The sequence below is a fragment of the Squalius cephalus genome (assembly GCF_949319135.1).
Source record: "Squalius cephalus genome assembly, chromosome: 24".
Classification (NCBI taxonomy): domain Eukaryota; kingdom Metazoa; phylum Chordata; class Actinopteri; order Cypriniformes; family Leuciscidae; genus Squalius; species Squalius cephalus.
The window spans coordinates 2,328,662-2,339,255 of NC_137145.1; the positions used below are offsets into that span (position 1 = coordinate 2,328,662).

Below are 10,594 nucleotides of genomic sequence, written 5' to 3' on the forward strand. Positions count from 1 at the left end.
TATGAATTTTTTGGAAGAAGAAAACTCAAGTAATGCAATCATGGTCAATAATGAAGACTGACCCAGTAACCTGAAGACCCGGTAACTCCCCCAAATGAACCCAATACATATGCGATTAAATCAGTTAATATATACAGGACATAAGCGTAATATTACAACTTACATCTGCACAAAATGACATGGTAAACTGAGAGGAATCCTTCAAGAGATAGTATATGTGCATGAGTCTTATGAATTTCTTTAATGGTGCTTGTTTGTCATTATTGGAGCTAAATGATGACAAAACATTTTTGTGGTGAAACATTGATTACACGATGGGCCAGAGCAGTTTTAGGCTCTTAAATTTGCAATGTTTTTGTGTCCCTCGATGGACTTTACATGTCAAAGCCATGCTGCACTTCACACAGAGGCCTCCAAACAGCCATTGAGAACCCAAAAAAGTAAAAATGGTTGCTTTAGCATACCAAAGTACTTGAAGCGCTTTCACCGAGCCTCTTCAAAGACACACAAAGACATTAGCGGAGAGCGGCGCACCAATCAAGCAGCGAGCGCCAATCTAAAGCTCCTTATGAGCAATAGTTAGCTATTAATGTGAGCTTAAAGGTCTCATTCATCACCACGCCGTTTCCAGGTCTCAGCTGCGGCCTAGATAATGAAGACCGATTGGGTCTTGGAAACGAGGGACTCGCGGTGCAGCGAGGGTTCGGGACAAATAACCCGCTCGCCGTCCATCAACATATGGTTGCGTTACGTTTAAGGCCGGTCTCCCTGCGAGACTCGCCCGGTTTGTGCGTCAGCGCGCTTCGGGGTATCCGTAAAAACCCAGACTCGCTGCCAGGGTCTCGCTGTAGCCTGGATTAGGGACAGGACAGGCAATCTGGCTTTTGAGGTAATTCCCTGTATTCGGGTCCAATGCCGCGAGCGCGGGAATACTGAGCCTTTTTATCGGGCCTGGTGCCGTATGGACCTGCGGTGAGCCCTGATGTCCTCAAACACAGGCCAGGAGAACGAAGCGGGCGTAAAGCAGTGTAATGGAAAACAAACAGAGCAGAGAGAGAGTCCTCGGCATCCCTGCCCCCACAAACTCAACTCCTCGCCCCCCTCGTCCTCACCCTCGCTGAAGGTTAATGGTGCTGGAGGAATACAGATCAGCGCAAGATGGATGAAGAGGTGCTGGAAAACTCTCCCGCAGGTCTGGAGTCTAGAGATTAACTAAATATTAACTAACAAAAAAACCCATACAGCTGCGGCCCTTAAAGCAATTAAAGAAGCTCACTCCTCCATCAAACGCCTCCCTGTGAAACAAACCAGAGAATGAGCTAATAATATTTAGACTTCCCATGCTCCTTGCCCAAGTGCAAGCTGAAGGTTAGTACAGAAAATCTCTTAAAGGGGAAGTGTGCGGTGTTCAGAATAACATACTACTCTAACTACTTCTGCACTATTATATCCATATACACTACCAGTCAAAAGTTCGGAATGATTAGAATAATATGCTCAGCAAGGCTGCATTTGTTTGATCAAAAGTACAGTAAAAATTGTGAATTTACAATAACTGTTTTCTATGTGAATATATAGTAAAGTGTAATTTATTCCTGTGATCAAAGCTGAATTTTCAGCATCATTACTCCAGTCTTCAGTGTCACATGATCCTTCAGAAATCACTCTAATATGATGATTTGATGATCAAGAAACATTTATGATTATTATCAATGCTCAAAACAGTTTTTGCTGTGCTTAATATTTGTGTAAACCGTGACACACTACCATTCAAAAGATGTTTTAAAAAGACAAAGTAAATTAATACTTTTATTCATCAAGCATGCATTAAATTGATCAAAAGTTACAGTAAAGACATTTATAATGTTACAAAAGATACTATTTAAATCCTGAATTTTTTAAATCATGGTTTCCACAAAAATATTAAGCATCAAAAACTGAGCATAAGTGATTTTAAAACATTTAAAAAGTCGAATTATTCGAACCTTTTGACCTGTGCATGACTTGCATACTCAGAAAGCATACTACTATTTACTATTTTTGGCATAATAAACAGCAAGCAGAGCAGAGCACACTGGGCACTATATCCCACAATGCAATGCTCTCGACTTGACCTTCCATTTACTAATTGACGAATGAACCGAAAGTAGTATCAGTCAGCAGTCACATTTAATGTCTTCTTAACTTAGAAGAGGAGAACCGGATGTCACTTGCTAAATAACACACAATCTGATGTCATGTGACTGCAGCATTAAATATCTGACATGTTTACCATTGCATAATATTTACATACTATCCCATGAGGCCACAGGAGAGCAGGATTTGTGAATGGCAAACTAAATGTGAAACGACAACACAGCGAATGTAGTACGTCCAGATCACATTCATACTATATAGAACATTCTTTTTTTAGCGGTCGCAAAGTACTTATTAAAAATAAGTGGATGTTTAGGTTATAATGTTGCACGTCAATGTCAAATACAGAATGAAACACGTTATTTTAAATGTGACGTAACTGCTGCAAACATTGGTCTGTCAGTTAATAAACACTTGTTGACACAAACTAGATGTCTTTTTTTTAAATGGTAACAAACCATAAGTACTTCAAGTATTGTTTTCAATACTTGAACTCGGTAGTCATGCAACCCCTCTCTCTAAAGAATAACCTTTTGAAATCACTGACCCCGGCCTTGGGTTCGTGTGCTTGAACTCTCTACTTCAGCTCGATACTAACTCGACAATCTCCACCTCCAGAGGAAAAATTGATTCTGCAACAACAACATTGAATTCCATTTGCATTTCAATTTAATGCTGATAAACACCCAATGAACGCACTGAAAAACACATCAACAGCTTCGTTCAATGCACAAAAAGCATAGTTTATTGCCATGCATTCGAATGATCACCCATTATCTTCATCTGAACGTATTGATTCAAACAATAAAGGGAAACAATGATGGGGAGAGAGAGCGAATGAGGGCGAGGTGTCTTCATTCAGACCGTGAACACAACCCAAATAATAAAAATCAGTCTGCAAACAGCTATAGCTTCATGACGCTCACAGACGAGGGCTTTGGTGCTGCACGAGCCACACCGCATTATAACCTCTAAGATCACTGATAATGGAGAGTGAGATTCAAAAGGTATTCGCTTCATATGACAACACCATATGCACAGATGGGCCGCATATGGATCTTAAACTGAAGAACAAAGACGACGGTTTGGCCGAATGCATGCAAAGGGAATAAAGCAATAGCCAGTCAACATATGTAAAATGTAAGGATGCATGCATGCTAAAGTCTACACTATTATATTCTGAATGTTACAATCCAATCTGACTTCTGACCTGTAATGCCTGAATCATAATCATACACTGTTCACTCGTTCTGAACAGAGTCTGGTTTCTCCCAAGGTTTTTTCTTTTCGTTTTGGTTCCTTGACACTGTCGCCTTTTTTCGCCTTTGGCTTGCTTAGTTAGGGACATTTAATTTAATATTCAACAATATTATTGATCTGTCTGCATTGACACCATTATATGAGAGCTGAACTGAGCTGGACGATGACATCATGGTTTTCTCCAGAGCGGCTATATATATAAATGAACTAAATTAATAACTTTTTTACAACAAAAATGAACCATCACTGAACTGACTTAAGATGAACTATAACAATTTTCTTCTAGAAACAAACTTTGTTGCATTATTTCCGTATTATCTCTGTAAAGCTGCTTTGAAATAATCTGTATTATAAAAAGTGCTATATAAATAAAGGTGACTTGACACTTTGACAGAGAAAACACCAATGCATCTACATTATAAAAACAGAGCAAAAAAAGGCATGCAAGCAAAAGTTGCAATGCAAATCGTTTTTTTCCCCCAATCCCACTTCAAGAGCTTCTGTTTGGAGCATGTTAGGCGTTAGAAAGGGATTTAAGATAGTGGTGTTATTCATTTAGGGCCTTGTGACCAAACTCCACCCGTCCAGGGCACTGGATGCCGCTCAAGTATGTAGATGTTGGGAAGCGGAGCACATTCCAGTCGATCACGGTCTGAAACGCATACACAAGTGCCTACTGGGAAACGTCTTACTTCAGGCTTGAACAGAATACACGGAGAAACAATACTGACGTAAAGGCAGTCTGTCTTCGTGCCGTGACCCCGTCGAGAGGAAGTCGAACTCCTTGATCCTCTCCAGATACTTGACTCTCAGACTGAAGTGCGCACATACCCAGAAACACTACGATCCTCCAGAAAAAGGTCAAACGCTACAGAAAATGACTGCCGACTGCTTACTGTACGCACTTCATTTCCCTCATGTTTGAGATACGAGTCTCAGTGATTTTACCAAGGCCACAAACCCTCAAGTACTTCATTTCTTCTATAAAATGGTGATAAAAGCAATATGATAAAAGTTCAATAAATAGTTAAATCTACTTATGTTACAGAGTACATAACACACACAGTTTCTGCCAATCTCATGTTAATCGTGACTAATAGTATTGCATCCTTCATATCTCTAGATCAGATTTATAAAAGGCCAGCTCTTTAACAGTGTCAGAATGCATGAAATAGCTTTAGACATCCCCTCTTATATAAACAAAATAGTTAATTGCATTAAAATATAATGTGTATCTGCAATTTAACACTCTGAATTCACCTTAAAAACAAAAAGAAATATATATTTTTAGCAGTTTTAGGGCATTTTGAGGGCTGTGAAGATCAAACAAATCACTGCCAATTCATAAAACGCATATACACTGACAAATTCTACAAATCAAATTGGAAGCTCGCCGATCTTGATCATGATTATGTGTGAATGTCAACTTTCACGTCACTAATTTAGCTGGGTTTTATGGCAAAACTCTATTTCCCATCATTCCCTGTGGAAGCATGACTAAAACACAAGGCATCGATTAAACACACACCTAATGCATACTATAAAAGCTTCCTATCTTCATTCACAAAGAAATGTGAAGACGCCCAGCAAGTCTTTATTCTGACCAACATCACTTAAACGCTCATTTCGATTACAACCTCTGAACTCGTGAGAAACGGATGAGCGTAGAAGCTCAACACCAGAATCCTCCATCTTTGCTTTGACGAACACAAAGCATCAACCTGTGTCATGCAGTTAAAAGCTAGGATGACTAGCTAAGCTTCTGGTTTTCCCTTTCCTGAAACGAGGAGCTTTGGGGCAACGCAGTGGTTTGGAATGTAACATTCAGGCTAAACTTCACGATGAAGTCAAAATGCAGTTCGTTATGATGTGATATTTCGCAACGTAGCTCTCCAAATCTCTGGAACGGACCGAATTCCACAAGGGTGAATCTCTGGGCGTTTATGTGCCTGGTAATGCTAGTGATCAAGCTTAAGCTGAAGTAACTGAAGTATGAGTTGTGTGAAGCAAACTAGCGTCTGCCAGAGCAGACCCTGCAGCAGAAGAGCACAGCTTACGCCCTCCACCACAAACTACATCAAAGAGCATTGTGGGTGGAGCGCTAACTTTCAATACATGGTGCAAATCTGTAGACTTACTGTCAATCTGACTTCTCAAAGCTGCTCAGGGACACGGAGCGTTCAATGCCAGTCAGTGCTTTAATGCTAAAGTACAAATAATGGTGACACTTTACAATAAGGCTTCATTTGTTAACATGAGCAAACCATGAGCAAAGAATTCATTACTTGATCTTTGTTAACGTTAGTTAATAAAAACTACAGCAGTTCGTTGTGTGTTCATGTTAGTTCACAGTACATTAGCTAATGATAACAAATACAACCTTTGATTTTAATAATGTATTAGTAAATGTTGAATATAACATTAACAAATGCTGTAGAAGTATTGTTAATTCTCATGTTAGCTAATACATTAACTAATGAAACCTTATTGTAAAGTGTAAGCAAACTAATAACTTAACTAAAATAAAAAAATAACGGTAACACTTTACAATAAGGTTCATTAGTTAATGTATTAACTAACATGAACTAACAATGATCAATACATTTATTACAGTATTAGTTAATCTTTGTTAATGTTAGTTAATAAAATACAGCTGTTCGTTGTGTGTTCATGTTAGTTCACAGAGCATTAACTAATGTTACTAGATTTTAATAATGCATTAGTAAATGTTGAAATTAATATTAACTAAGATTAATAAATGCTGTAGAAGTATTGTTCATTCTTAGTTCATGTTAAGTAAGGTAGTTAACTAATGAACCTTATTGTAAAGTGTTACCAAAATAACTTATCTAATATTTAAAGAGAAAACTTGCATTACATATGAAATGCAGAATTTCTGGGAAATTATTTACATCATATGAGCTTGCTAATTATGAAATACTGCATTCTATTAAAAAAAACAAACAGGTTTTTCACACACTTTTCAAATGTGTAGTGCAAAGCATCTTAGAAATAAACTCTGAAATAAAAAATAAAAAAGGACTTCACTTTTGGAAGTTCCATTTAAAAAAAAAATGTGTGGTTCAGTGGTGTATCAAGTCAACCACATTGCATTGTGGGATACAGTAGAGTATTCTATGCATATAAAAAAAATGTGCATACATGCATACGTGTTATATATTGCTGGAATAGTATGCTAATTACATCACGCATCAGTTCATTTACATATTTTGACATTCAACAATTTATTTCAGGAACAAAGTGAGAAAAATCTTGGTATCTTCCTCCAAAACATCTCAGATGTGTGATTGGAAGGTGAAGACTATAGACGCGTCACGAGTCTTATGAAGCATCATAAAGCAATAACACAGACACACTGACCTCGAATCAGCCAGACGACAGCCTGAAACGCCCAGATGCCTCTCTCTCAGAAACACATGGCATTTCTGACGGCCACAAAACCAACAGCCTCATGCAAGATTTAAGTTGTACATCTTAAATTTTGCACTTCTGTGTATGAATGACAGAAATGTTAACGCAGGCATAAGGCTTTTCTTTCCACTGGCTCAGTGAGCTGGAACACACATTACAGCATGTGCATCTTTTATTCTTTCTCTTACACACACACACACACACACTCTCTGGGTTAATAAGGCTGATGGAAATCAGCGTCTCCTCTGATGCGAGATCAATAAACAAATCAGTTTATTCTGTCCCGTTATATCATTACGCCGCTATGACACCGTCTTCTTGATCTGATCGATACACCTCAGGGACTCGCTCTGGTTCTGCCATTAACATCAATGCTAGAATTTCAGAAAACTTGAGTATTTCCGAGAACAAGCCGCAAAACGTCCTGACTCAAACTATAATAATGGAAAATGACATCACTCGGTCTCTTTGAGATTTAACCGTCAAGTTATTACGGCAACTGAAAGCGGTGACATATACCATGTTGACCTCTGACCTTTGCAGCCGCCTCTGTCATTTTATTACACATCAAACGGATCCACCATTTCTGCTGTTAATTCCCATTGATCTTTAACAGCTGAGCATATTGGCAAACATATCGCAACCAAAAGGCACCTAATAGGATCAGCATTAAATAACCGATCGGCAAGCCTAATAAAGTCGTGACAGATGGAAACATAACACACGGCTGGAAAGAAGAGGGGGGGGGGGGGTGAACTTGAACCTGGTGACCTTTCAGGCTCGGTGTGATCAATATGAGGATGCAAGAAGCCACAGCAAGGGCTTATAAATATATGACGTTTGCGACTGCAACCCTCGTTCCCAGAGCTATAATGCCATGCTGGTTTCCACAGCAATCCGTTCGGAGGAGCGCACGCTACAGGGAGCGTGCAATAATCCCGCAGTGTGCTCCTACATCAATTGTTGATGAAAACAAACACACTTCTCCCACAAGATCAGATTCATCCTTCACATTCCCTACGTGCACAAAAAAAGATGAGGTATGTAAATCTAGGGTAACATGGCCAACAGGAGGAAGCCACGGCCGTGTCTATGAGAAATATGGCTTTATTGCATCCCCTCCCCCTACATATGATAGAAAGCAAAACAAATTCCTGTCCTGAATTCGGTCTCGGCTCGTTCGTCACGGTGAGCTCTACCTATCGGGGCTAATCCGGGTCTGCTGAAAACACACACACACACACACACACACCCCACCACCAGCCCTGCCTGCGTCGCAAGATTGCATCTTTTATTTATCGCTGCTTGGCTTTATTTTTGCAGAGCATTCCATACTGGGATGCAATCAGCCAAGAAACCCTCCCCGTGCGCGCAGGCTTGTCATTTCCCATCGCCGGAGCTCGGAATGAGGCGCACACAAAGGGAAAAATCGCTTCTCTCTGAATCAAAAGCAGAGAGCTCCACGTAGCCTGTTGGAAAAAGGGCAAGAGCCCTTGATCTTCCGAGACAGCCAGTCCGTTTTTAAGAGGCTCCGGGCAGGGAAGACACACAGGCTTGTGTGTGTGTGTGTATGTGTGCGTTCCTGAGAGCAGAAACCCATTTTGGCTGAAGGGTGAGGGCATAAAGCCCAGCTGAGGCGCCTCTCCTCCAGCAGGCTACGGACGTGGAGGAGGGGGGGAATGGTCATGCAGAAAATTATGTTTGCTGATTGCATTACAATTCAAATTAAGCAAAGGCACTAATGTGATTAAAATCTTGAATTGTTTCCAAAGGGCGGAGAGCCACGGCTAATTGCGGGGACTTTTAAAAACAAAGCTGGATAAAGTTGCAATACGACAAAAACGGGTGAATCATTAGATATAGTGCTGAATAACGCATTTGCAGCGACTCTGACAATTTCGAGAAGCACGCTGACGTCACAAGGGTCAGCTGGAACGTAGGGGCCATTTAAAAAAAAAAAAAATGAGGCACTGCGTCTTTAAATCGCCATTCCTCCCACCCCTTTCCCAAATCTTTTCCATTTAACAAGCAGTGAAAGAAAATAAAAAGCCGCTTTTGTTTCCCTTCCTTTTGGAGAGTGACAGAAAGCTGAAAAGACACAAGCGAACATGAAAATGGGAACAAAGTGCCAATTTCAATAGGGATGCCCGACGGCTATTTGATATGCGCACCCACTAAATAAAAAACCAATAGTGTTTCGCTGCGAAAACAGAGGCTTTGCTATAAAAAAAAAACATTCGCTTATACCCCAGTACTGCTTTTTAGTTGACATGACAGCTCTACATCCAGAAGTAGACTTACTACGCCAATAATACCTCCCCCCACCACCACCACCCCCCACGCTTTCACTTCAGAAAAATAAACAGACCAGACAACCTTCGCAAGATTTGACATTTCAACCGTCATACGTGAAAATACACGATTAATACGCCACCACACCGACTAAAGTTGAACACCACACAACACAGATGCGACAGAATAACGAAAACAACGCGTTTTAAACGCTGAATGGGTCGCGCGACATCGAGCTCCACTTCCGCGCTGTTTATCTCGCGCGGATGCATTGTAGCGCTTTTGTATTTAGAACGTTCGAAAATGTATCGATAAGTTCGAAACGAAACGTCATCCAGGCACCCTGTCGGGAGATTTAAACCCGTTGTATTCCTCCCTTTGTTCGATGCAAATTCAATAGTCCCTTTCATTCCGACTCGTGTTCCTCTTTTAAACGACAATCGAACGTTTTCTCTCGACCGTGTTGATGGTGACTGGAATATAAATAAATGTAAATATTTTCCAAGCCGCGAGGGTTTACATCCACACACTCACCGACTTGTAATACGTTGTCCACACAGCCGCTCTCCAGCAATGCGATGCCGCGTCGGAACGGTAACCGCGTCTCGTCAACGCTCTCCCCGCTGGACGCGCTCTCCTCTCCGCCCGTGTTGAACGAGGAATACATGCAGATCTCCCGTTCGCTCCTCGGGAAAGACCAGTACACGATCCGCCGCTGTACGGGCTCCGGGATGCGCTCGAAACGCTCCTCCACCCGTTGGAACGGCCACTTCTCCGCTACTTTCCGCGCTGCAATGTCCAAAAGCGATTCGGGGCTCTGGGTTTTGCTGGATCCCCCTTGACCAGAACCCGAACCTCCGCATACGGTTCCACCGGCTCGCTGCCCCGGTCTACATGTCGTGCTATACCCGGGTCGGCAGCAGAGCCGTTTAGCTGGGGGCTGCTGAACGCGCTCCGCCATGATCGCACTGCTTTAACGGCAAGGGCGGAAGTCGCCGTACTATATAAACGGGATAAGGAAAGGAAAAGGCTGCGACGCGCATCGATTGTTCGCCGTGTAAGGACAGCCTGGACTTATTTGGTCAAAAGGGCGGGGCTTCGGAGTCTTTGTGTAGACTAAATAAGAAAGGGGCGTGGCCTGTGCGTCTGCAGCCGTGCTAAAAAAGGAATGGGGGCGGAGTCATTGCTGGAGTCATAATGAGTGTCATAAGTTCACAACAGGAAGAGGCAGGAGAGGTTGGAATATCCTTATTTTGACACTGAATTAATCTCACTTCTTAAATCTCTTCGTTATATAAATAATAAAAAATCCCTAAGATTTATGAAGAAATATTTAAAGAAAATGCATGTAGGCTACTTAAAAGCTTTCCTTGTATACTAATGCATGTTATTGTATCAATACAATTGTAGTGTATCATATGCCTTCTCGTCATGTCATCTTTTGTTTTTTAATTGTTTTTGTATAATCAATGTT

The 10,594-nt window shown here is 41.1% G+C and overlaps 1 protein-coding gene across 1 annotated transcript in view; it reads right to left on the bottom strand.

Annotated features, from left to right (window-relative positions):
- The window catches only part of LOC307152271 (zinc finger SWIM domain-containing protein 6), an 87,958-nt gene extending 77,746 nt beyond the window's left edge, over positions 1-10,212 (bottom strand). Inside the window, exon 1 of the mRNA XM_079860765.1 lies at positions 9,655-10,212. Within this exon, the coding sequence (XP_079716891.1) occupies positions 9,655-10,081 (427 nt within the window). The 5' untranslated portion in view covers positions 10,082-10,212. The remainder of the gene's footprint in view (positions 1-9,654) is intronic.
- Positions 10,213-10,594: the final 382 nt, after the last annotated feature.